General features: G+C 41.3%; 2 protein-coding genes across 6 annotated transcripts in view; one reads left to right on the top strand and one right to left on the bottom strand.

The window, feature by feature from the left end:
• The first annotated feature begins 440 nt into the window (after positions 1-440).
• On the top strand, positions 441-27,245 carry PARP2 (poly(ADP-ribose) polymerase 2). Of its 5 annotated transcripts, none has more exons than XM_016427599.2 (19): positions 441-463; positions 10,529-10,682; positions 12,925-13,064; positions 13,645-13,857; positions 14,530-14,706; positions 17,492-17,562; positions 18,294-18,344; positions 19,581-19,677; positions 20,818-20,893; positions 21,404-21,506; positions 22,660-22,822; positions 23,033-23,171; positions 24,459-24,522; positions 24,621-24,755; positions 25,026-25,153; positions 25,346-25,445; positions 26,193-26,291; positions 26,717-26,841; positions 26,965-27,245. In XM_016427599.2, the coding sequence occupies exons 2-19, from the start codon at positions 10,660-10,662 to the stop codon at positions 27,122-27,124; spliced, it is 2,064 nt and encodes a 687-aa protein (XP_016283085.1). In that variant the 5' UTR covers positions 441-463; positions 10,529-10,659; the 3' UTR covers positions 27,125-27,245. The 5 variants fall into 5 exon arrangements, with proteins under 5 accessions (XP_016283085.1, XP_016283084.1, XP_007479798.1 ...); XM_007479736.3 differs by lacking the exon at positions 441-463 and adding an exon at positions 8,864-9,256; XM_007479737.3 differs by lacking the exon at positions 441-463 and adding an exon at positions 9,276-9,473.
• The window catches only part of TEP1 (telomerase associated protein 1), a 53,014-nt gene continuing 52,559 nt past the window's right edge, over positions 26,965-27,419 (bottom strand). The window contains exon 56 of the mRNA XM_056809965.1: positions 26,965-27,419. Coding sequence (XP_056665943.1) covers positions 27,297-27,419 — 123 coding nt within the window. The 3' untranslated portion in view covers positions 26,965-27,296.

Raw genomic sequence — 27,419 nt, 5'->3', positions numbered from 1 at the left:
CTATCTCCACCTTTCTCTCTTCTCTCTATCTTCACCTGAGGCCTGGCCTTTGGCCAGGCATCTCTCTTTCTTTTCCAATGCTGATATCTAGCATTCTCTAATTCTTTAGTCTCTATTCATTCTCCCAGCTGAGCTATATCATCCTCTGACCAGTGCAGTGTTAAATGGGATCTCTGGGTGAAATATAGCCTTTCAGTAATGTCCGTTGATCGGAGCGTGGCTGCGGCTCCCAAATATTAATAATAATTGATTACTGACTCATTATTGACATCTCAAAGGTTGGCTCCTTCACGCCCTTCGCGGGATCAAAAACTTCTATCCTATTTCTATCTTCCTACCATAAAGCTTCTCGCTGGTAGGAGGCTTTACTAAGCTACTGTATGTATCTACAGCTGGCAAGCTAGAAACCTTGGAGTGGATGGAGGACTGTCAGCGGGCCTTCAATCAACTGAAAGCAGCCTTGGTGAGTGCTTCTGCCCTCAGGCTCCCAACCGTGTCTAAACCTTTTCACCTCTTTGTAGACAAATGTAGTGGGGGAAGCAGTGGGGGTCCTCACCTAGTCCATTGGACCATGGTGGAGGCCTGTGGCCTATCTGTCTAAGAAGATGGACCCTGTAGCAGCAGTTTGGCCTAATTGTCTCCAGGCTGTGGCTGCCACTGCGCTCTTGGTCAGGGAGGCTTCAAAACTCACCTTTGGTCAAGATGGGGTTGTGACAGCACTGCACTCAGTGGAGTCCCTGCTTAGAAGTCCTCCAGAGAGATGGCTCTCTAATGCCCGCATTACTCAGAATCAGGCTCTCCTGCTCAACCCCCCTACAATGACTTTTTCTAAGACTAAAACTTTGAATCCAGCCACCCTCTTCCCAGAAACGGGAAAGGAGGCAGTAGTGGCCTACAACTGCTTACAAATTTTGGATTCTCTGACCAGTCTGCACCCCGATTTGACTGATGTTCCTTTGCCTATGGCTGCCCACACCCTCTTTGTGGATGGTAGCAGCTTTGTACAGGATGGGATACGTTATGCTAGAGTTGCAGTGGTGGAGCCCCCAAGGGTGATCTGGGCATAGTCCCTGGGACATGGGACCTCGGCCCAATGAGCGGAGCTGATTGCATTAATACAGGCTTTATGATAGGGAGCAGGGAAGTCTGTTAACATTTATACAGACAGTTGATAAGCATTTGCCACTGCCCATGTCCATGGAGCACTGTACCAGGAGCAGGGATTCCTCATGGCTGGTGACAAAGATATCAAGAACAGGCCTGAGATTCTGACCCTCCTGGAGGTTGTGTGGCTCCCCTCTCACCTTGCCATCATTCATTGCAAGGGACACCAGAAGGGTGATTCCCCTTAAGTTGTAGGTAATCACCTGGCTGACAAGACAGAGAGGGCTGTGGCCTTGCAGCCTGTGTCTCCCATTCAAGCCTTTCCCATGGGTGTGCCATAAGATCCCCCAGACCTTCATTACTCTCCTGATGACTCAGATCGAGGTAAGAGGTTGGGTGCCACCCTGAATTCAGATGGATGGCTGGTCCTGCCAGATGGCAGGACTCTTTTGCCAGAAGCAGTGGGGAGATAGTTAGCAAAAAGAATACATGACACCACACATATGGGAGGCACAAAACTGAGTTATATGCTGGACAGAGACTTTTTATTTCACAATATGCACCGAATCTGCAAAGACATCACTTCAAGATGTGAAACATGGGTGCAGTTTAATCAAATGGGGGGACCGAAGGAACCAGGGGACACCAGATTAAGAGGGCTGGAGCCAGGAGAACAGTGGGAGGTAGGCTTTACAGAAATTAAGACAGGGAAATATGGGTACAGGTATCTTTTAGTCCTGGTAGACTTTTTTCAGGATGGGTAGAAGCATATCCAACAAAACATGAAACTGCCTCAGTGGTAGTTAAGAAATAATATCAGAGATCATTCCTAGGCTCAGGCTTCCACTGGGAATAGGGTCAGATAATGGGTCTGCCTTGGTAGCTAGGGTGACAGCAACTGGCTAAGATCCTGGGCATAAATTGGAAATTACATTGTGCATTTTGGCCTCAAAGTTCAGGACAGGTCGAACTTATGAATCGCACACTGAAGGAGACCCTGACAAAATTGGTCCTAGAGTCTGGTGAGAACTGGGTAAGCCTCCTCCCTTTTGCTCTCCTGAGGACCTGGTGTACACCATATGTACAAGGTATTACCCCATTTGAAATTCTGTTCAGTCAACCACCTCCTCTCCTTCCTAAATTGGGACTAGAAAATTTGAATGTGATTACCAATATCTGTTCTTTACCCTGAAGAAAGCTTATCTTTGGATAAGCTCAGGAAAACTATCAGTCAAACTGTCCGAGCTGCCCATCCCTCACCCCCCAAATGTGACCTGCCCCCTTTTACAGGTGAACCAGGAAATCTTGCGTGGGTTAGGAAGATTCCTGCAGGATTCTTGAACCACAGTGTACTAGACCTTATGTGATAATACTGACCCCCCCCAGAGCTGTAAAGGTTGCAGGAAAGAAACGTTGGATCCAGGTATCTCAACTGAAACCTGTTAAACCAAGAGCAGCAGCACAAGGGGCAGAGCAGTGGAAAGGCCACCAAAACCTCAGATCCCCTAAAGATCAATATTCATCGACATTGAACACCATGGGAAAGGGAGTATGGGGTGGGGCTATGCTTGAACTTGTACTTTTGGGATCTTTGGAAATTAGTCTACCCTTCCAGGTAATTCAATACTGATGGGTAATCAGTAGGACAGAGGATGAGAAGGAATTAATTAGTGACAGACCAACCCAGGAGGAAAAAAACCCCCAAAATTCTTTTTGATTTGTGTGATTTACTTGGGAGTAAGTTGATAGATCTCTCACATACCCTTTCATGCGCAACCCCAGCAAGGATTCTGTATCTAGCAGAAACTCCTGTCTATGCTTGCCCATCTACGGGGCCACCATCATGCAAAATTAGGGAGAGAATTCTATTGCGCAGCCTGGGGATGTGAAACCATTGCCCCGTGGTGGCAGGAAGAACCTGATATCATACTACAAAGGGAGAGAAGGAGGGGCTGGAGCACCCCCCTTGATTCCAGAAATCCCCTTTCCCTAACTATTAAAAACCCAGAGGATAAAGGATGGCTACTAGGCCAGACATGGGGACTTAGGCTAGAGGTGAAAGGCAAGGACCCAGGGATAGAATTTACAGTACAGTGAATAGCGGACAAAATGCAACCCTCACCAGTCAGCCAGAACCAAGAGGTCATCGTGGGATTTGGGCTGGAACCCACCCCCACTGTCTTCGCACTTGGGCGACCAGTTAAGACTGCCATAAAGCGTCCTCAAAGAGAGCTATTTCTCCTCACCATGCTCACAACTGTCTTTTCCTTCTTAAATGCCAGCTCCCCGCAGATGACATTGGATTGTTGGCTCTGTTTGAACCTTCAACCTCTATGTTATGTCAGTATTGGGGCCCAGGGGTTCCTGTCTCCCTCATTCTCCCCAAATGCTTTGTATATCGCCACAATCAGTGATGCTGAGGCCAAAGTCCAATGCAAGTGGGGACATGAGCCAATTCTTACCTTAGGGGACTTGCAAGGAAATGGCACTTGTTTTATGGAGTCTGGAGTAGATCTAAGTCATTCGTTTCTTACTCCCCATTGTGTCAGCAGTGTCACAGCACCTAATGTTGACTCTTATGAGAATTGGTACTGGAAAGCCCCTACCAGAACATGGTTAGGCTGTACTTCAGGTCTCACGCCGTGTTTATCTCCTCATACCTTAAGAACAAGGGATGCTGCAGGTGACCCTGTAATTTGCATCCTGGTTCATATTATTCCCAGGTTTACTGTTATTCAGGGGAAGGAGGTAGAGAGCACTTTGAATGGATGCAGACCAGTGAATACCTGTGGGCCTTATCAGACACCGTAGAGTGCCAATTCTCATCCTAATCCTAGTAGGGCTGGGCATAGGGGGAACTGCAGCCCTAAGTACTACTGCCCTGGTTCAGGGAAACCAGAATTTCCAGTTTCTCTCTCTAGCCAGATTGATTCAGACCTTAGTGGATTAGAAACTTCTATTAATTTTCTAGAAAAATCACTGTCCTCACTGGCAGAAATGGTTCTCCAAAATAGGCAGGGTCTTGACCTCCTTTTCTTTAAGCAGGGGGGGACTCTGCGTGGCATTGGGAGAATCCTGTTGTTTTTATGCTAATCATTCTGGGATTATACAGGAATCTCTAGCCCTGCTCCCTGGAAGGATTCAAGAGAGGGAGCAGATTAATGCTTGATCCAGCAACTGGTATTCTAGTCTTTTCTCTTGGTCTCCTTGGCTGACTACCTTGATCACGGCCGTGGCAGGACCACTCATATTAGTAATAGTGGGCCTCTTGATAGGACCCTGCCTGATCAATTGCCTCATGACCTATATCTAACAGCGTTTTCAGGCTATTAAGCTTTTGGCCTTAAAATCACAATTATTCTCTGTCTGATGAGTCAAGGGTTTGACTCCCCCAACAAAAAAAGGAGGGAATGAAGTAGAGCCAAAAAGGCCAAAGATGGAAAAATTAAAAGTAGATAAAGCAGAAAGACCCTTGCTAGCATTTTTAGGGAACAGACCTGGCTTCCCTTCCCCAGGAAGTCAAGCTGTTTATGCAGACAGAAAACTAGTCTCTACTTAGCTTGGGGGATGTGAATTAGAAAGGGGCAGAGACAAAGAGGAATTTCAGGAATATCAAAAGGTCAGTGAAATAACATATGGCCAGTTAGGGCTAAGTGACTGAATGCATGTGAAAATAACACTCCTAGATAACAACCTCAGTAAATATAAGGATTGTCTCCTCATCTCTGACCTCATAATTCTTGTGTTAAAGTTTGTTTTATTGTCAGATAAGAACCTGTATGTGAAAAGAAATACCTTTGTATCTTGTAACCCATATAAACTGTTCCTAATTGTTAGATCGATGTAGTCTTCCTCTAGGGAAGGCTGTCCCAGCTGGTAGATTCTTTATTTGTTCTTTTATTAATAAACTGCAGTTCCAATAATTGAAATTCTAGGTGTTTGAACTCACTTGTGAAGTGTACCACTTCAATTTAGAACATTATTCTTTGGTTACATGAATCATATTCTTTCCCTCCCTCCCCTCCACCCACCCTTCCCATTGCTGACAAGCAATTCCACTTGTGTGCTGACACACAATTCCATGTGTCCTTGATCAGAACCTATGTCCATGTTGTTGATGTTTGTACTAGGATGATCATTTAGAGTCTACATCCCTAACCATAGCCCCTTCAACCCATGTAATCAAGCAGTGGTTTTTCTTTGGTGTTTCTACTCCCACAGTTTCCCCTCTGAATATGGATAGTGTTCTTTTTCATAAATCCCTCAGAGTTGTTCAGGATCACTTCATTGCCACTAATGGAGAAGTCCATTACATTCAAAGAAGTCCATTACATTCAATTGTACACAGTGTATCAGTCTCTGTGTATAATGTTCTCTTGATTCTGTTCCTTTCACTCTGCATCAATTCCTAGAGGTTATTCCAGTTCCCATGGAATTCCTCCACTTAATTATTCCTTTGAGCACAATAGTATTCCATCACCAACATATACCATAATTTGTTCAGCCATTCCCCAATTGAAGGGCATCCCCTCATTCTCCAATTTTTTGACACCACAAAGAGCACAGCTATGAATATTCTTGTTCAAGTCTCTTTCCTTATTATCTCTTTGGGGTACAAAACCAGCAGTGCTATGGCTGGATCAAAGGGCAGACAGTCTTTTAGTGCCCTTTGGGCCTAGTTCCCAATTGCCTTCCAGAATGGTTAGATCAGTTCACAACTCCATTAGCAATGCATTAATGTCCTGACTTTGCCATATCCCCTCCAGCATTCATTACTTTCTGCTTGCTGTCATGTTAGCCAATCTGCTAGGTGTGAGGTGATACCTCAGAGTTGTTTTGATTTGCATCTCTCTGATTATCAGAGATTTAGAACACTTTTTCATGTGCTTATTAATAGTTTTGATTTCTTTAACTGAAAATTGCCTATTTTGATTTTTTGTACAATTGATTTAGCTCTATAAATTTGAGTAATTAGACCTTTGTCAGAGGTTTTGTTATGAAGATTGTTTCCCAATTTGTTGCTTCCCTTCTAATTTTGGTTGCATTGGTTTTGTCTGTACAAAAACGTTTTAATTTAATATAATCAAAATTATTTTACATTTTGTGATTTTTTTCTAACTCTTGCTTGGTCTTAAAATATCCATAGATTTAAAAGGTAATTTCTTTCTTGTTCCCCTAATTTGTTTATGATGTGATCTTGTCTATCTGGATCATTTTCATTTGGAGCTTTTTTAGTATATGGTGTGGGGTTTTGTTCTAATTTTTTTTTTAAGTCCTTACCTTCCATCCCAGAATCAATACTGGCATGGGATGTTGTACTCTCCTCCCCAAATTATAGGAGTGTTTCAGGCCAAACTGTAAGCAGGAAAATTCCTTTGCTTTCTGGCATCCTTGTGACTACTGTAATGGTCGAAATTTTAGGCTTTCTGGGAGAGGTTATAATATTGTAATGGTTAAAGTGTGGCTACAGGATTTATGTAATATTAAACAATGGCCGCCAAGGAATTTACTTATGAAATTCCTAAAATGAAACACTCAAGTCAGAATGAAGTTTATGGAGGTTTAATCACACTGGGAGTAGGGAAAAGGATAGGGAGAGAAGGAGAGAAGAGAAAAGGGAAAGGGGCTACTCAACCTCTGACCAAGGCAGAGGGAGTTTTAGGCCCAAAGGCCCAGGTGGAAAGAATCAGTCCTTAACTCACGTGACCGATCTGAAGGAAAGCTGTCTGTGGGCGTCCTCTCTGTCCAAGCTCCTAACACCAACTGGCATCTAGCTCTCTCCACAGGAAGTGAGCGAATTCCAGAGGCTGTTCCCTACCTCACTTCCTGTGTCTCACAAAATCCAATGGTTGGCTCTAGCTTGGCTTAGGACAGCCCAGGTGGGCAGTTAGTTATTTCTGATTTGTCATTGACTAACACATGCCCGTGTAGTGTGGGTGTGCACAATTTTTGGGTGCTAGACCAAGATGGAGACTTTTTAAAATTCACACTACTAACCCTAAAACATCAGATAACTCCTGATAAGACCCAGCTACATCAAAGGGAAAGTCCTCAGAGAGGATTATCCTCCTTGGATTGTCCTTTAGGTTTTGAGATGGACATAGAGATATGACCCCAGGCTATGCTTTGATACCATTGGGTTGTATCTAAGATATCTTATCTGTCCCCTAAATTATGAGGGTCTCAACCTATGTCTTTAAACTGACCCCCATCAGATGACCAAGCCCCACCTTGTGCCTGAGCATATACCCTCCTCAAGTCATATATGGCATATTGTAAAGAGTATAAAAATCCCATTAAGTGATGTTTGGGAGGCAGCTTTCCATCTCTGCTGTCCTCCCGGCCAGATTCAACATTACCTTCTAAATTAACAAATTTCTCTTTTTTATTTTTAAGCTAAGTTTTGGAGTCTTGCATTCTTGCAAAGGGAACTTTTCCTGAACCCAAGGGGTTCATCTCAGGGCTCCCCCCCAACAATACTATGTATTGGGTTAGACAGTGGGGGTTAAGTGATTTGCCCTGCATCATGGTCTGGGGTCAAATTTGAACCCAAGACCTCCATTACCCTAACCTGGTTATCTATCCTCTCAGGAGCTGCCTCCATTTTGCTCTGATCTTAATTTATGCCCAGTTTTTCCAGCAGTTGTCAAATAATGAATTCTTCCAGTAATGAAGGTCTTTGGGTTTGTCAAACACCATGCCACTGTTTCCTACTGTATACAGTGTACCTAATCTATTCCATAAATCCAATCCACTTTTTTAAAACCAGTATCATATTGTTCTTAAGGATTACTGTTTTGTGGTATAGTTTGAGATCTGGTACTGATGAACTCCCTTCTTTCTCACTTGTTTTCATGATTACCTTTGAGATGATTAACCTCCATAAAAACTTTTGTTATTTTTCTATCTCCGTAAAATAGTCCGTTCATAGTTTTATTGGTACAGAATTGAATAAGTAATTAATTTTGGTAGTATTGTAATTTTTGTTATATTGGCTCAATCTACCCATGAGCAATTGCGGTTTCTCCAATTATTGCAATTAATTTCTCCAAAGTCTTTTATAGTTAGATCGAAATGGTTCTGAGTGCAACTTGGCTGATCCACTCAAGTTATTTATAGCTTCTGTAATTTTGAATAGAATGTCTTTTTAGTTCTTGGGACTAGATTTTGTAAAAAAAAAATCCCTTTCAGTATCTACTGAAAAAAAATTTTTTAACCGTTTATATTGCAAAAATAATATTTTATTTATAGTTTTATGTTGACCCAAACTTACATTACTGGGATAAACCTAAACTGGTTACAGTGTGTATAATCTTTCTAATATGTTGTAGTTTACTGATTCATTACCATTTTTGCATCAAAGTGATTAGTACAAATGCTCAACCATTCCTATTTGCATATTTCCGCCCCCTCCCCTTCTACTGACCCTAGGGTTAGGTGAATTTCCCCAAATAAAGTTCAATTTAAGACACATTAAGCAGCTGCTATTCCAGGAACTGTGCGAAGCAGAGGGGACACAATAAAACAAGGTCAGTCGTTATCCCCTAAGAGTTTACAATCTAAAGGGGGAGGGGGGGGGAAGCATACAAAAGGTAATTGAAAAGGCGCGGGAAGTCCTGTGCAGGGTGGGGCTGGGGTTACGCAGTTCCTGTAATAGAAGCCAAAGTAGAGGACGGAAATTAAATTAATCGTAGAATCAATGGAGCCAAAGAATAACTTGCAGACGTTGTTGTTTTTACAAAAGGAGGGGCGGGGGAGAGTAGTCTGAATTGGGTTATGGGATCCTCGAGGAGGTAACCCACCTCAGCCATTGCACTCACTTCGCTGGCCGTGAGTCGTTTCCAAGCCCGGTCGAGGGAGGCATCCGCCCAGGCCACACCCGGGGGTGTGGTACGCATGGGCTTCTCCTGCCCAGTCTTACCCCCAAACCGGGCCCCATTTTCTGGGAACTCACCCCCCCACAATCGCGGGAGGAGCCCTGCTAGGGCCGCTATTGGCCCTCGTCTCAGACCTTCCCAAGGGCTGGGCTGGGGAGTGACGTGACGCACTCAGCTTGTAGCCCCAACGATGAGCTTCCCTCCGCCCTATGGTGCGGGGCCTCAAAGAGAGCGATATATAACGCTCACAAAACCCGTGCTATTTCTTACAGAGGGTGAGTATCCCCATGATCCCCGGCGGTATGCAAATAGTAGTCGCGTCAGAGCAGAGCGCAGTCAGCCGCTCTCTCCTAGCGCGGGAAATCTATTTTCTTCTTCAGTCTCGGTAACGAGCGCATGCGCATACTGTAGGTGACCTACGGTTTTGTCAGGAATCGGTTGGGAGCACCATGGCTTCGCGCAGGAGCGGTAGAAGCACTAGCCATGCCCGAGGTCCGGAGAAGGTTTCGGGACTCTGAATTAGTGATTGCAAGAGGGTGGAAGGAGCCAGTGGCTGGAGCGCTCGCCCCTGTCCCTCTGCTTTCCGAGCGTTCTTGGGGTGAAAAAAAGCCTCTCGGGCTTGGTATTGGCTACTTGAGGGTGGGGCTTCTACGCGAGACTCGGCTGGGGCGTAGCTGGGGCCGGGGTCAAAGGTTAGGGGTCAGGAATGAGGGAGAGCCTCCCCCGTTCTCGGAAGTGCCACCCTTTGCCTGGGGCTACATCCCTGGCATTTTCGTGTGTGTATGTTTGTGTGTGTGTGACTTTGGGTCACTGTACTGGCGTGTTATTCTTTTCTGGAGTTGAGACAAATCTGCAAGCATTTATTAAGAGCACCTACCATGTGCCAAGTACTGTGCTAAGTGCTGGACATAAGAAAAGCAAAAACAACTGTTCTCAATTTGCTCCTAGTGCCAGTAAGAGCTTTATGTGCAAACAAGATATAGATAGATAGCTAGATAGATACATACATACATACATACATACATATATAATTGAAAATAATCACAGCACTAGCTGGAAAAGATCTTTAAGGCTATCGAGTTAAATCCTTGGAGGAGTTGTTTGCTGTATTGTCTCCCCCATTAAACTTCCCTTGAGGGAAGAACTAACTCGTGTGTTGTGCACAGTGCCTGGGACATACATAGTAGCTTTTACTAAATGCTAATTGGCTTAACTTGACCAAACAGGGAAAGGATTTTAAAAGCCATTGAATTCAACCCTTTAATTTTACACATCTAGAGCTAGAAACTGGGAGTGACCTTAGTAACCAGTTAAGCCCCCTTACAGAAGAAGAAACTGAGACTGAAAAGTTATGCAAATGTTGAGGATGGGGACAGGCAGAGTGTAGTAATTGTCCCAGCAGGGATTTGAACCAAGGTTTTTCAGATTCCAGGACCAGCACTCAAATCTGTGGCATAGTAGTCTGGATTCTTCCTTTTCTTACTTATCTTGGTCCAACTGGACCCCAACCTCCAGTTCCGGGCATCATTTTTCTGTTTCTTCTCTAGGTACAAGGATAAAACTTCAGTCCCCAGGGTCAGAGTCTGAAAAGAGTGAGGCAGCTTCATCTACAGTTGAATTTCATTGGCAATGGGAGGACTCAGAGGGTATCTGGCATTGGTATCCTTCTACTCAGGATATGGAGATCACAGAGGCTTTCAGGTTCGTACTATTCCAAATTTCCTGTCATTTTCTCTTCCTTGGGTGACAGGTTTGATCTGAAGGGACAGTTTCCTATCACATAAGAGTTCTTTCAGGGACTTTTATTTTTACCTATATATTGAATCAGACTCATCCAGCTTTCTGTGATGATATTTTAAAAAAATATCACTAGTCTAAGTCACAGCAATATTAGTGGTCTTTTTTTTAAAACTTTGCAACAATTTATTGCATTGCTTTATATAAGATTAACATTTTTCCTACCACCCCCAATATCAACTCAGCTTCTTTTTCACTAAAGAAACTGTCATACTTAGAAAGTCCTCAGAGACTCCCCTCACCAAAGGAAACATCTACATCTGCTACATCTAGGGAATATTATGGAATATTAGGGAATATTCACTATGGGGAAAAATTCACAGGAGAATTAATGGATCATTTTTCTATTTGCTCCATCCTTTTCTCCATTTCAGAAATGTTCTGCAGTGACTAATTCTGTGAATTAATAATAATATTTGTGAGGCAAATATTTTACTTTTTGTATGTTAGACTATGTTTGGTCTTTCTCCCATCTGTTCCCAGCTGCCAATTCTTACATATCCCCCTGCTGTCAAACTTTTTGGATCATTTCTAGCATAGGGCTTAGTTTGTCTTTCATTTTTGCTTCTTTGGGGATTAAGAAATTTGAATTGGGTCAATAAACATTCATCCAGTGCTTAAAGGTTTGCCAGGCACTGTGCCTAAGCACCAGGAATACAAAAAGAAGCAAAAGACTGTCTTCCAAGCTCACTGTTTAATGGAGGAGATAACAAACAAATATGTGTAAATAAGCTTTGCATGTACAAGATAAGTTGGAAATAATTTTAAAAGAGAAGGCACTAGAATTTAAAGGGATTGGGAAAAGTTTCTTGTAGAAGGCAGGATTTTAGAAGGAATTTAAAGGAATCCAGGGAAACCAGTAGGTGGAGATGAGGAATGAGAATGCTCCAAACATGGAGACAGCCAGAGAAAATGCCTGAAGTCAAGAGATGGGGTTATCTTGTTTCTGGAACAGCAGGGAAGCCAGTGGCACTTGACTGAAGAGTATGTAGAGAGAAGGAAAGGGATTGTATAGATATCAGACTGAAAAGGTAGATGATGGGTTAGGTTATGGAGGCTTTGAACATGGAAGATTTTATGTTTGAACCTAGAACAGAGGTGTTATGTGGTTGAACCTACACTTTAGGAATATCTCTTTAGGAGCTGAATAGAGGGTGGATTAGTGTGAGGAGAGGCTTTAGAGTTGTAACAGTATCAGAGTAGAATAAGGGACATGTTTGAGAGATGTTACAAAGGTGAAATTGATAATTATCAATAGATTGGATATGTGGAATAACAGATGGTGAAGAGTCAAGGATGACACCTAGTTTGTGAACCAGAGGACCTGGAAGAATGATATTTATTGCCCTTGACAGCAAAAGGAGGCGAAGAAGGGTTTAGGGGAAAGAATTTAATTTTGGACATACTATCTACTGAACATAAAGTTCCTCATGTCCAAAAGGCAGTTGGAGTTGCAAGATTAAAGGTCAGCAGAGAGATTGGGGCAGGATAGGTTGATCTGAGAATCATTGGCATAAAGATGATAATTAAATCCATGGGAGCTAATAAGTTCACCAAATTTAGAGGGAGTGATACTATAGAAGGAAAAAGGACAAGGGCCCAGAATTGAACACTTGGGGACTCTTAGAGTATATATCTTGAGTGAGGATCCAGCAGTTAGAGGGTATAACTTAGATGAGAATCCAGCAAAGGATATGGAGAAGGATCTGCTAGATTAAGGGAAAACCACAGGAGTATTATTTTGAAAACCTAGAGAGAAGAGAATATTCAGGAGGTTATCAATAGTGTTAAAGTCTCCATAAGGTTTGAGAAAAATGCAGATTGAGAAAAGGCCATTGGAATTGTCAGTTAAAAGATTATTGGTACCCTTGGAGAGAGCAGTTTTGGTGGAACAAAGAGATTGGAAGCCAGGTTGTAAGGGATTAAGAAGATAGTGAGAGGAAGGAAAGTGGAAGCAGCTATTATTGACAGTCTTTTTTCCCCTCTAATCCCTTTACTTTTTGTCTTAGAATCAACCCATAGTGTTGGTTCGAAAGGCTGGAGAGTAGTAAGGGCTAGGCAGTTGGGGTTAAGTGATTTGTCAACAAGTCTAGATTTTAGGGAGTTAGATAGGTATGATTGCCTCAAACTGGGGTTTATCTTTCAGGAACGGAAATGCTTTGGTAAATATCTCATCAGATAGTGGAAACATGAAGCTCCAGGTGGACTTCAAGAAAATGGTCCAGAGGACTACAAAGACAAGGACTGAGAGGAGAATTGCTGTTGCCGTCAAGGACCAGGGCTCCTGTGAGTGTGTAGCCTTTGGTCAAGAAGTGTTCATTTTGGGGACAAATACCATTAGCCCATTATTTTATCAGTAGATATTCTTATCTGTACAAATGACATTCAGCCAACATAATGATTTAGAATGCCTCTCTAATCATAACACAATTTGTAATATATTATCCTTGTTCTCTGGCACTGTCATTAAAAAGAAGTTTTGTTTGGATTTCTTCATAGATTATAAATAGAAGGTTTAGCACCCAATACTTTTTTTTCAACCCTTCTGTCTTAGAATCAATACTAAATATCAATTCCAGGGCAGAAGAGCAATAAGGAATAAACAATTGGGATTAAGTGATTTGCCCAGGGTCACACAGCTAGAATGTCTGAAGCCAGATTTGAAGTTTCCAGCCTGGCTCTCTATCCACTGAGCAACCTAGTAATAAATGTTTTTTGACTCAAATTTGAAAGACCTGGTAAAACCTTGGGGAAAGATAACTTATCTTTTGAGACCTTTTTAATGCATGCTTTAGAATAGAGGTGGTAATTCAGAGTGTTGCCCTAGTTCCTACAAAATCTTTCCTTTGATATTGTTTTTCTGTAGATTTTATCTGGCAGTGGCAGGGTGATGAGGAAGATGGCTGGATCCCATATGATGCTAAGACTTGCCTGGCTCTGGAGAGAACTCTAGCAGAAAGCAATGAGCTGAAGATAGATGTGATGTTTGGCCGAACACGTTATACTCTGGATGTAGGCAGCATGGTACAAACCAATTGCAAAAGTGGATACCAACGCAGAATAGAGCGCCAGCCTTCAGGTATATATAGTTACTAGTTCAGTGGGAAATGCCTGAGATTCAGCGTGGGATTAATGTATGTAGATAGAAGTGTCCAATTTGATATTCTTGTGGATATAGTAAAGGAAGAAGAAAAGAGCTATAGAAGGACTGTGTAGTACAAAGAAGTACTGAGATATACTGGGAAATATAACCTGAAGTGAATGGGGAATGAGATATAGAGATATTAAGGAGAAAACTTACTCATTGTTTCAGGATAGGAAATGATTCATTCACAGGAGCATGGGGAACATTGTGAAGAACAAGTCTCAGTTTATAGAGGAAATCAAAGCAATTAAGGACCAAATTCTCAGCTCATGATCTTTCACTGATTGACAAATGACCTGGGACCAATAGCTTTTCAAGTATTGTAGATTAAGGAAGAGGCATAGGAATTGATGGTAACATATGTATTGAAATTTTAACATTTTTTCTACTACCCAGTCCACCCTTTGTGCAAAATACTAATTTACTTCACCTTTCCTTTTCTTTTAAGTACATGTTTATTGATATCATTTGTTTTCATATCACTTAAAATTTTCCCCATTTATCCCTCCCCCTGCTCCACTCCCAGAGAGATATTACATATAACAAAGAATTCCATTTTTCTTTATGTTGTACTTATCTTTCTTTTTATTTATTTTTTGCCTTTAGCTGCTGTGGAGTTGACTGAAGCTAATGGAGGCAGTACGAGAAACATATCTAGTGTTTTATCTATGGAATGCCCTTCTAAAGCCAAGAAAGCCCGAGGTGAATTCGTGGTAGAAGGAGTGAAACAAGAACTTGTGACAGAAGATGCTGAGAGGAATGGCAAGGCCAAAGATAATGAAGGTTAGATTCAGGTGGGAGAGAAGGGAGAATCAAAGGTGGGTTTTGGGAATAGGCTTCTGAAGGACCCATTTGCTCTTTTTGTGCTATATTAAAATGTAGTCTGAGGTATCCATTCCTTGGAGGCCTACTGACCCTATCATTCAACTAAAATGGTCCTCTCCAAGTTACCAGTTATTTTTTTTAATTTTATTTAATTAGTCAATATTGAACATGTTTCCTTGGTTACTAGAATCATATTCTTTCCCTCCCCTTCTGCTATCCCCTCCCATAGCTGACCCACAATTCCACTGGGTTTTACAAGTGTCCTTGATCAAAACCTATTTCCATGTTGTTGATGTTTGTACTAGTTTGGAGTCTACATCCCCAATCATATCCCCCTTAAGCCATGTAATCAAGTAGTTGTTTTTCTTTTGTTTCTACTCCCAGTTTTTCTTCTGAATGTGAATAGTGTTCTTTCTCATAGATCCCTCAGAATTGTACTGGATCATTGCATTGCTACTAATGGAGAAGTCCATTACGTTCGATTGTGCCACAGTGTATCAGCCTGTGTACAATGTTCTCCTGGTTCTGCTCCTCTCGCTCTGCATCACTTCCTGGAGGTCGTTCCAGTCTCCATGGAATTCCTCCACTTTATTATTCCTTTTAGCACAATAGTATTCCATCACCAACCTATACCACAATTTGTTCAGCCATTCCCCAATTAGTGGGCTTCCCCTCATTTTCCAATTTTTTGCCACCACAAAGAGCGCAGCTATGAATATTCTTGTTCAAGTCTTTTTCCTTATTATCTCTTTGGGGTACAAAACCAGTAGTGCTATGGCTGGATCAAAGGGCAGACAGTGTTTTAGTGCCCTTTGAGCATAGTTCCAAATTGCCTTCCAGAATGGCTGGATCAATTCACAACTCCATCAGCAATGCATTAATGTCCTGACTTTGCCATATCCCCTCCAGCATTCATTGCTTTCTGCTGCTGTCATGTTAGCCAATCTGCTAGGTGTGAGGTGATACCTCAGAGTTGTTTTGATTTGCATCTCTCTGATTATCAGAGATTTAGAATACTTTTTCATGTGCATATTAAAAGTTTTGATTTCTTTAACTGAAAATTGCCTATTCGTGTCCCTTGCCCATATTTTGTACAATTGCTTTAGCTCTTTATAAATTTGAGTAATTAGACCTTTGTCAGAAGTTTTTATTATGAAGATTGTTTCCCAATTTGTTACTAGTTATTAATTAAGGAATTACCAAGTCTAATTTTTTTCATTCCCAAACTTTGACCTCTCATTAGCATCTCATAGTCTTGGTCACTCTTCCCTCTAGTTCTCAAATAGTTCACAGATAGTTCTCTTGTCTGTCACAGAATTCCTTCTTAGTTTCTTTTTTTCTGGTTTTTCAACCTTGTCATGACCACTAATCATAGTGGGCCTTAGTCTTGTTCTCTTTTCTCCTTTTGCTCAATAATATGCCATCTAATAATGTGATTTTTATTTACCATTTTTTATTCAATTGATTACCAGATCTGTATATATAGCCCCAATCTCTTTTCTGAGTTGTAGTTATGCATTAAAAATGCCTCTTAGACATCTTAAACTAGATATTCATAGGTATCTCAAATTCAAAAGTTTAAAGTTCATTCACTATTTCCCCACCAAAGCTCCCTTCTTATTAACTTATTATAATTGAAGATACTTTTGATGGTAAACTTGTTATTCCTGCTTCTGTAACATGTCTCATTTATGTCCCTTTCTCTTCACTCACACAACCACAATGTTAGTTCACCTCAGAACTTCTCTCCTGAGCTATTTCAGTAGTCTTCTAACTACCAATCCTTTCTCCATTTACCTGCCGAATTTATTTTGCAAAGTATAGTCCCACTTCCTATTCAGTGAGGTCCAGAGACTTCCTGTAAATTACAAGATCAATTACATGGATCTGATATTCTGTTTAGCATTTAAAGCTCTTTATAATCTGGCCCCTTCCCCTTTATGCACTCTATGTACATTATACAATCCATGTACTTTAGCCACTTTTTTTTTAAACCTTTATATTTATTCTGCTTTAGAATTGATACTAAGTATTGGTTCCAAGGCAGAAGAGTAATAATGAAGCAATTGGGATTATGTGATTTACCCAGGGTCTCACAGCTAAGAAGTGTCTGAGATTAGATTTGAACCTAGGACCTCCCATCTCCAGACCTGGCTTTTGATGTACTGAGCTACCTACCCCAACCCTGGCCTTCTTTCAATTTCTCAGATATAACATTCCATTATCCATCTCCATTCCTTTACACTGGCTGTCCCCCTATGCCTTGAATGTTCTGCCTCCTTAGCTCTTTTAGTTTTCCTTGCTTCCTTTGAAGTCCTACTGTCTGCAACTATCTTTTCCTGCTTCCCCAATTGCTAGTGCCTTCCCCTTTTTGATTACTCTCCATCCACTCTATATATCTTGCATATTCCTAGTTATTTGTATGTTGATTTCCAAGGTAGAATGAATGTTTATTGAGCACAGGAGATGTTTTTATCTTCCTTTGTATCCTCCAGGCCTAGCAATGCCTGACATACAGTAAGCACTTAATAAATGCCATGATTAAGCTCACTGACCATTTTTTTACTATCTGGTATCTTTGTTGTTGCTGTTTTGAGGCCATAGTTGGTCTGGACTTACGTTTCCAGACAGGATTGGTCTGGAAATAGAACGATTCCTTTGTGAGAAGGGTGGTTAGCTAGCCCTTACATGTTTCTTTGATTACAGCATCAGTTGTAAACAGTGCTTATCTGTATCTTCTCAGTTTCTGTGAAGACCTTATTACTGAAGGGCAAAACTCCAGTGGACCCAGAATGTACAATTAAAGTGGGAAAGGTGAGAAACCCTTGACTTAATCCTTACTTGAACTGTTTTGCCACTTTCCTTAGTAAACAGTGACCTATCTTTGGTAGGTGTTGCTGCTAAACTACAGTTGCTAATGATTTATATTTTCTGAGACTAGAGCACTGTGGATCAGTGTGAGCCTTCTTTCCCTGTTGTCAGAAAGTTGTGTGCCCTCTCCCCAAAGAGCTCATTTCTTAGGATGGGAACATATGTGGGATCTGAGGTAGAGTGATGGAAGGAAGGCCTGGGCCATAAATTAATCCTGCTGGAAACAGGGTAGGGGGTAGGGGGTTAAATTATGATGTTAGATGTTTGGAGGAATTTGCTGCTTCTGCTTCTGGGATCTGCAATGAGGGGTAAGGAGGCCTTGGTCAGGGCCACTTCTGATACTTTTTTCTCTTCAGATTTGAACAAATCCCTATAGAGATGACAGAAGCCTTGAGGTCTTGCTCAGAGCCCAGTCTGCCCTGGTATTAGGGGGAGAAGAATATAGTAAAGATAGATCAGGATTTGGGGTTCCAAGAGACCTGGGTTCAAATACTGCCTTTAACAATGACCAGTCATACATGTCGGATCAGGTTGTTGAAACTCTTTGAACCTCATTCTCATTCTCTGTAAAATGAGGACAGCAAAAGCTTTATGGTATTATGTAAAGTACTTTGCAACCTAGAATTTTTTTGGTAAATGCCAGGTTTCCTTATGTCTGACATGTTACCTTCTAGGCTCATGTATACTGTGAAGGGGATGATGTGTATGACGTTATGTTGAACCAGGTGAGAAGAAATGTCCCATTTGAAAAATATCTTTTTTGTTAATTGTTAAGGTTGTGGTGTTCATGTTTCTAATTTAGAATTCCTCATCTAGACACTAACAGGATGGAAATACTATATAACACAGTACAAGGCTGCCTACTGTTACAATAAAATCTTTTCTTAGACTTCTTAAGCTGAGCCTGTCTGTCAGCAGGTTGATATAATATACTTTTCCCTTTAGGAGCAAAATAATTCTTTAGGTTTCTTTTATAGTTATCTTGAATGGCTATGGGGAATGGATAAAAGGAACTTTTCCACTTAACAGGTCCTACCAACTACAACAGTTTTTCTGATTATAAACCCATTATACTATCTCATACCCACCCTTTCACTGAAAAATTGGCAGTTTCTTTTATATCTTATCTTCAGAATGAGGACTTTGGATTCAGCAGAAAAGTGTGGTGTCAGACAGTTCTGGGAACTATATTCCAATGTGAAAGCAAACTTTGCTTTGTTGTGGATTTCTCCTCATTCCAGTAAATCCACAGATCTAATCTACCCCTGATGTTATTTCTTAGTGTTCACATTCTTCCCAGAATAGCCTCCCTGGTCCCTACTCCATACTCCAACTCTAGGGGACAGAGGTTCTTACTCTTTGTCTTCTTCTACCTCTTAGTCAGCTCTTAGCTGTCTCATCAGATTGCCACAAACCAGGATTGTGATCAGTGTGATCAGAAACACAAGTATCTAAAGCCAAGGACTAGAGTAATCATGCACTTCTAGGGTTGAGGGAAGTTATTTCTTTATAATAAATATGTTGTAAAGTTATTTGTTGTTTTCCTTGGGGAAATGATTACTAAGACTAAAATGGATTAAGAACTAGGAGAATCAAATAGCTTAGAGGCTTTAAAGATCGGGAAGGGGAAAAAAGTAGAAAGGAGCAGAGAGACAAAAATAGAAGCAGCCAGGACATGTTATTTAGAGTTATGTTAAGAGTGTGAGGACATTCACTGGCTCTGAATGATCCTCGGAATTGTAGAATGCTTTCTGACAGCTATGAAGAATTGGCAGTTTCTGCTGGTTCTTATTCTGTTTCTGTTCTGAGTTCTTCCTCACAAAATTATGTTCCCTTCCCCACAGTACTTATTTCCCAGGGGACAATTAGGGTTTATGTCCATAGAGAGTCATTTGTTTATGTGAATTTCTATAAAACCTGGCTTATGTTTGTGTGCTCATTTTTTGTCTCAATTACTGTAGACCAATCTCCAGTTCAACAATAACAAGTATTATATCATCCAGCTGCTAGAAGATGATGGACAGAGAACCTTCAGTGTCTGGACAAGATGGGGCCGAGGTGATGGCTATAGTAGGGTGTTGGGGGAGGGGTGCAGTTTAAACATTTGAAAGTTGAAAAGACAATTCTGGGTTAGAACTGATAGGAGGAGTGCAAAGATCAGTCTTGAGTTTCTAGAGTAAAATACAATTCCTGTTCCTGAGGAGGAAGTAGGTATAAAGATATGAAAAATAGTAACTTCCTCAAGAAATTTCTAACTAGCAGCATCCTAGAGGACCCTTTCAAAACTAAGAACACTTTGCCAGTTCAGTTTTGGTCTTGTCCTCATTTATGGCCGATGTATTGTTATCTGTATTGAGAAAATCAACATATCTACCCTACTCCTTGTAAGGGGTAAAAATTATGGTTGGACTGAATATTTGAGACTTGGTCACCAGGGATTTAATTACTATATCCCAATGAATTACTCAAATCAAAATGGCTTTTGTGGGAGTTTATTACAAATAGAAGAAATTAAGGAAATGAGAGAGAGAAAGAGATAGCTGCTCTGGCCCAGTCTGAACCAGGCAGGAATTCAGAGGCCCTGGCAAGGAGGGGGCCCAGAGGATTAAATTTAACAAGGCTTTCAGCCACTGAGGCCTCTCCAGAGACAGTGCCTCCAGAAAGCCAAGGAAAGGGAGTCAGCCTTTTCACTCGCCACGTGACAGTCCAAAGAGAAGCTGTCTGAGATCTCAAACCTAAGCTCCTCCACAGTCAAATTCCAAGGCTAAGAAGTCACATAGGAAGTGAGCACAAAATTTAAAGGCAGTTCTTTGCATCACTTCCTGTGCTTTCCTTCCATCTTACCATGTACCAATAGTGGCTTAAACTTGGCTCTGGACTGCCCAGGGGACAGTCAGTTATTTCTGATTTGTCACTTGCTAGCACACATGGGTCATAGACCCCCCCCCCCCCAAATAATCCTTAAGTGGGGGTGTATACATTCCTGGTGGCTAAAATTCTAAAGAATAAGTAGAGTGAAGTTAATCTGTTTCACATCCTCAAACCCTGTAATTTCTTTGTACCCTTTAAGCACTGTGGCCTGCTTTTTGTCTGGTATTGAATAGCAGGCAAGAAGAAATGATGCTTTTCTTTGTACTAAGCAGTCATAGAGTGCTTGAATTTCTATGAAAGACATTCCCTTTGGCATTTCCTTTGCAGTTGGGAAGGTTGGACAGCACAATTTGGTGACCTGTTCTGGGGACCTCAACAAAGCCAAGGAGATATTTCAGAAGAAGTAAGTGGCTTGGCAGTGGGCAGGAAAAGTATCCTCTAAAGCATCTCTTCTTTTAACTAAGACATTATTTTCTCAGTTAACTCGTCATCAGCTTAACGTCTCTGAAGCTAACTAAAAGTTAAGTCATAATTCAAGTATGTGGTACTGGGCTGGATTATTTGGGAAGGCAAGGGGAAAAGGAGCCTTCAGATGTCTGGAAAACTAGAGATCAGAGAGACTGTCTTCCCTCCACCACTTCTCCAATGTGTCCTAATGCCTACTAAAGTCCTTTTGTCCTGCCTATCAGGACAGAAAGATGAGTTATTTGGGCTGTCCTAGGTAATTCTGTGCCCAGGCTTAGTGATTCATGTACATGTATCCTTGAATCCTATTCTTTCTTTTTAATTCTTTCTTGCTCCTGGGCTTTCCATCCCTCCAGAATCCTTGAGTACATGCTTTATGGAAAAGTTATATATATGTCCTTGTAGCTTCAGCCATGATTTTTTCCCCCTTCTTCTTTGAACTCCACAGATTTTTTGACAAAACAAAAAATAGTTGGGAAGATCGTGGCAGCTTTAAGAAAGTACCAGGGAAATATGATATGCTACAACTGGATTATACAAGCAATATTGAGGTATATTCTAACCTTACCTCTGGGGGAAAGCTATTCTATCTCACTGGCAGGATGAGAACTAGAATTTGTCTGGGCAGTTGGGCTTTTGAGAATAAAACAAGATAGGGCAGGAGGGAGTAGGCCCCTTTTATGACTTCAGAGGTTATGGGGAACATCCGTTACTTTAAGGTACATTAGTAGAAGAGAGAATATAGAATAAGAAAGGTAGTGGTTCAGCCATATTGTGCCCTAATAATATTCCATCTGGAGTATGTGAACAATTCTCACTATCTTTTTTTTTTTAAACCCTTACCTTCCATCTTGGAATCAATAGTGTGTATTGGTTCCAAGGCAAAAGAGTGGTAAGGGCTAGGCAATGGGGGTCAAGTGACTTGCCCAGGGTCACACAGCTAGGAAGTGTCTGAGGCCAGATTTGAACCTAGGACCTCCCATCTCTAGGCCTGTCTCTCAATCCACGAAGCTACCCAGCTGCCCCCTCTAACTATCATTTTTTAAGGAGGGACATTGATAAAATGAAATGTGACCAGAGAATGGTGACTAGGATAGCAAAGGCTCTAGAAATGGCCAAAGGAATTATAGAGATTTTGTTTATAAAAGAAGACTTGGGACTTGATAGTTTTCTTCAGATATTGCAGTGGCTGTTATTTGAAGAGGAAATAGATTTATTCTGTGTTACTTTAGAGTGCAGATGTAGGAACAATAGGCAGAAATTACAGAGGCAGATTTGATTCAATATAAAAAAAATTTTGAGAGTTAGTGTGGTATAGTGGATAGAGAGCTGGCCTTAGAGTTAGGAGGACCTGGCTTGAAGTCCATTCTCAACTCATTGTGGTCACTTAACCTCACTGCCCCAGACAATTCTTTAAGACTTTAATACAAAAGAAATGCCCATCTGCTTTGGTAGAGGAAGTTCCTCATGGATTATTCCTAATACAATGAATTCAGTTCCAGTCCAAAAAGATGAACTTTGCAATGATAAAAATGTCCAAAAATTGAATGGGTACCCCTAAAATAAAAAGGAATTTCCTATCATAGGAGGTACTCAAGCAGACTGCATAACTTTGTCTTAGGTGATATTGAAGCAATTTATGTAGTGAATAGAACTAGATGACCTCTATAGGCTTTTTCAAATAGGTTTTATAATCTGTCTCAGGGTGAAGAGTCAAAGGATGAGGCACTTGTTCCTATTTCACCTCCCAAACTAGAGTCTCAGCTGGAGCGTCCAGTCCAAGAGCTGATAGAGTTGATTTGTAACATTCAGAACATGGAAGAAATGATGGTGGAGATGAAGTATGACATCAAAAAAGCCCCATTAGGTAGGAGTCCTGTATTGAATTCTTTCCTTTCTTCCTCAGTTCCTAAAATGGGATATTCCTTCTCCCCCATGTCTCTAGGCTGGACTTTTCTGGTAGTAGTACTGAATTATAGGTAGCATGAGGACAGGGAGCCTGGAGTTTCTTTTAAATGGGCTAATGGGAAAGATCAGAAACTCATTTAGGAAATCTGGTCTTTGATTGGGCCTACAGGGAAGCTGACAGTGGCACAAATCAAGGCAGGTTACGAGTCACTTAAGAAGATAGAAGATTGTATTCGGTCTGGTCAAAGCGGGCGGATCCTGGTGGAGGCATGTAATGAATTCTATACTAGGATCCCACATGACTTTGGGTAAGGTTGTCTCTGGGCCCACCACCATCATGATATGCCTTCAGTTTTCTGTCTACTTCTTCACTGCTGGGAAACTTAGCAGCAGAGAGTAAATTTATTGACATTTCTCTCAATCCTTCAGAAACAAAGGTCTTTCTGAGATCCAACAGCTCAGGAAGCAGGACTGTAAAATGCAGTCTCTTGTTTAGGAATCCAATTCCTCTTGTCAGATTATATTCCTGATCTTCTGCTAAATTGGCTTAGCTTTAGACAGAATTGGATTTAATTTTGTCTATACCAGGAGAACCATTTTTTTTTTTACTACAAGCAGATTTTTCCTTGTTATTTTACCCAACTAAAAAGAAGTACAGCCATTCTCCTATGAGAATCTGTTGTCAGGAGATGAAATCAAGTATCCATAAGTATAGAAGGGAATTCGGCAGTCCTTTGTGACCTAAACCTTAGGTTATCAAATTAGAACGTTTCTTCTGTCTCTTGTCCTATTCATAGTACCTATTTCTTCATATACTTGGAAATTCTATTCTCAGTTTTTAGTCATCTCATAGTAATCTGGTTCCTCAGCCCACTTTTTTAAATTTAATTTTTCTGTTACATTTTAAGTTTCTAGCTACCTTCCTCCCTCTCTCCCCATTATGCACTAGAGAAGGCACTGTTTGTGAAAAACAAAAACTGTGTACACACAGACACACACAAATATAAATAAGCCATATGCATATTTCTCTATCACTTTTTTCTTTGGAGGTGGACATTCAGTTATACCACTATTGATGTTGCTGTATACAATGCTCTCTCGGTTCTGCTTGTTTTAATCTTTAGTATTTCATTCAAGTCTTTCCATGGTTTCCTAAAATCAACCTGCTTATAGTTTCTTACAACACAGTAGTATTCCATCACAATCATATGCCACAACTTGTCTACCCATTTCCCAGTTGATGGGCATCCCCTCAATTTCCATTTCTTTACCGCCACAAAGAGAGAGCTGCTATAAATATTTTAGAACATATAGGTTCTTTTCCTTCTTCCCTGATCAGCTTGGGAAACAGACCTAATAGTGGCATTGCTGGGTCAAAGAGCATACAATTTTATATTTGGGTATAATTCCAGATTGTTTTCCAAAATGGTTCAATCAGTTCACAATTCCACCAACAATTTATTAGTGTCCCTATAGTCTACTTTTTGATGGAGTTTACTTTAGTCCTTGTCTGAGTTACTTTTCTTGTGAACCACTAACACTTATGCATGCTAATAAATAAGTACATAACAATTCGCTTATGTTTCTGGCCCTAGGCTCCGCACGCCACCACTAATCCGAACAGAGCAAGAATTGACAGATAAGATTCAGCTCTTAGAGGTGAGAGATAACGTGGGTTGGTGGATGTCCTACTTCTTTCTCTTGGCCCTATTGGCCCCAGCATCCTTCTCTCATGGCTATTTCTCTTATGCCATTAGGCACTGGGAGACATTGAAATCGCTATCAAGCTGGTGAAGACAGAGCTTAGGAACCCAGAACACCCACTGGACCAGCATTATAGAAACCTACATTGTGTTCTTCGACCCCTGGACCATTCCTGTCATGAATTCAAAGTGAGAAAAGATTTCTTCTCTTTCCCCTATTGAAAGTGCTTCTGCTTCATTTTTCTCTTATCATTTTTGATATGAATTAAAGTCCATGTAAAAGAAGAATCTGTATTTTTACCAATCATAAGATTTGTAACTAAGTAGGAGCTCTTCCTAAATGGCTTGTGAGATATGTTGGGGTCAGAGAAGGACACTTCTGCCTGGATGCTTCAAGTTGCTCATGGGATTAGTGATTTCAAACCCAAACTCATTAATTTCTTCTCTTTCCTCATCCAGGTGATCTCCCAGTATCTACATTCTACCCATGCCCCTACTCACAATGATTATACGATGACCTTGCTTGATGTCTTTGAAGTGGAGAAAGAGGGTGAGAATGAAGCCTTCAGGAAGGATCTTCCCAATAGGTCTGTTCGTTTCTGGCCTTGGTATTGAAAACTTATGTCTAATCTCTCTCCAACTAATTCCCTAAAGAACTGAGTATGGTTGTGTGATTTTCAGAAAGGGAGGAAAGGAGGCTGGAGACCTGGTCCTATCCATAGCATAGCTGGAAGGGAATCAGCAAAAGATACAAGTTGATATTCATGGTTCTCCCCTAGGATGCTGCTGTGGCATGGTTCCCGACTGGGTAATTGGGTGGGGATCCTAAGCCATGGACTTCGCATTGCCCCGCCTGAAGCTCCAGTCACAGGCTACATGGTGAGTGCAGTTGGAACTCTCAGAATAGTCATAACCTCTTTGATGTTTTCAAAGTGGAACTTTTGTTGTTCTGATGATAGTTCCTGAGATTCTTCATGGTTCTAGCCTGAGACAAAGTTAGGCTTCATTGCCTTTCAGTGGTCATGGAAATTCTGTGATTGATGGCTGGGATTGATGTAAATGGAGGTGCCTTTCACCTTTCCATTGACTCCCAGCCAAACCACAGCTGTTTCTTAGGTATTCTGTCCAAAGAAAGTAGAGTTCAGGATTTGGATCCCTGGCCCTTTGATAGCAAGGGACTTTTATGAAGGCTTTAACTTTTTTTTTAAACTCTTCTCTTATAGTACCACTTCTAAGACAGAGTAGCAAGTGTTAAGTGACTTGTCCAGGGAGTCACACTGCTAGGAAGTATCTGGGGTCAAATTTGAACCCAGGTCCTTCTGACTCCAGGATTGGCACTCTCCAGTGTTCTAACTAGATGACCCCAGGCTTTAACTTCTAAAAGCTTCTAGCTTCCAATACACAAAAAATTCAATTTCTTTTTTTTTCTAGTCACTAAAAAGCAAAAGTTTCCATTACCCTCACTATTCCCAATTCAGCTGAAGTCTAGGGAAGACATAGCCTCCAGGAGTTGAATTTATCTTTTGGTCAAGAGGTCTACAATCTAGGGCCAGTGGTATATGCAGCTATACCTTTTCTTCCATGGGCTCAGCTTCTGACCTGGGTATATATATCTGTCAATTGCAGTTTGGAAAAGGAATATATTTTGCTGACATGTCCTCCAAGAGTGCCAATTACTGCTTTGCCTCACGACTGAAGGACACGGGCCTGTTGCTGCTCTCAGAGGTGAGGAAGAGGTTCAGATGAAAATAAAATAAAAACCCTTCCCTAGATGGTCATTCCCGCTACAATACTGCATTCAGCTGAAATGAAGTAGACAGTAACAAAAATATGCCAAGAGGCTTCCTCTTCAGGGACAACATGATAGTTTACTGAAGCCCAAACTAGGGTTCAAGTTCTAGTCACTTTAATTCTCTAACTCTAATTAAGTTAAAGAATCTACAAATGAGAGAATTGGTGACAATGACTTTTTAAAAAATTATTCTTAATTGTATGTAATTCCTTACTTTATGTCTTAGTATCAGTTCGGAAAAGGCTACATCATTGCCTCATGCTGACAGTGATTCTATTAAAGTCCTTCCCAGCTATTATCACCATCTACTGTCAGAGGAAGCATGGCATGAGGAGTCCAAAGATATTTTCTTTTGCAGGTAGCTTTGGGAGAATGTAATGAGTTGCTGGAGGCCAATCCTGAGGCAGCAGGACTACTTCAGGGCAAACACAGCACCAAGGGAATGGGCAAGATGGCTCCCAATCCCTCCCATTATGTTTCTTTGTAAGTATTCACAGCTATTTCAACCACTCCCATTATTCTTTCTGTCCCTTGGCCAGACAGATTTTTGCTGATGAGCTAAGACTTGCTAGTAAGAAAACTTTTGTGACTTCTTTCCTTTGGCAGGAATGGAACCACAGTGCCTCTAGGACCAGTGAGTGGCACAGGAATTCTGAACCCACAGGGCTATACCCTCAATTATAATGAATTCATTGTCTATAATACTAGCCAGGTTCGTATGCGATACCTGCTGAAAATCAGATTCAATTTCACCCAGCTCTGGTGAGGGAGATGAGATCCTTTGTTTTCTGCCTTCCTCGGGCTAGCTCTCCAGTGACAAATTAGACAATATAACACTTGTGCTTTTGCTGATATTTATATATAATAAATATATTGAAAACCTGTCATTGTGGCATCCTCAGACTTTGTCTCTCCAGAGTTGTTTCTGTCTAACTACCTTACTCCCATGACAAAAAGTATACGTGGCCCTGGGCATCTCCCACAGCCAGCTGCAGTGTAGGCCCAGGCCCAGGTCTTGGCTCCACACAGCTTACTGCTCCCTCACAACGGAAGAGGCCCCT

The sequence above is a fragment of the Monodelphis domestica genome, chromosome 1, assembly GCF_027887165.1.
Source record: "Monodelphis domestica isolate mMonDom1 chromosome 1, mMonDom1.pri, whole genome shotgun sequence".
Taxonomy (NCBI): Eukaryota; Metazoa; Chordata; class Mammalia; order Didelphimorphia; family Didelphidae; genus Monodelphis; species Monodelphis domestica.
The sequence above is the reverse complement of the archived record's forward strand: the minus strand, read 5'-3'. Positions and strand labels throughout refer to the sequence as shown.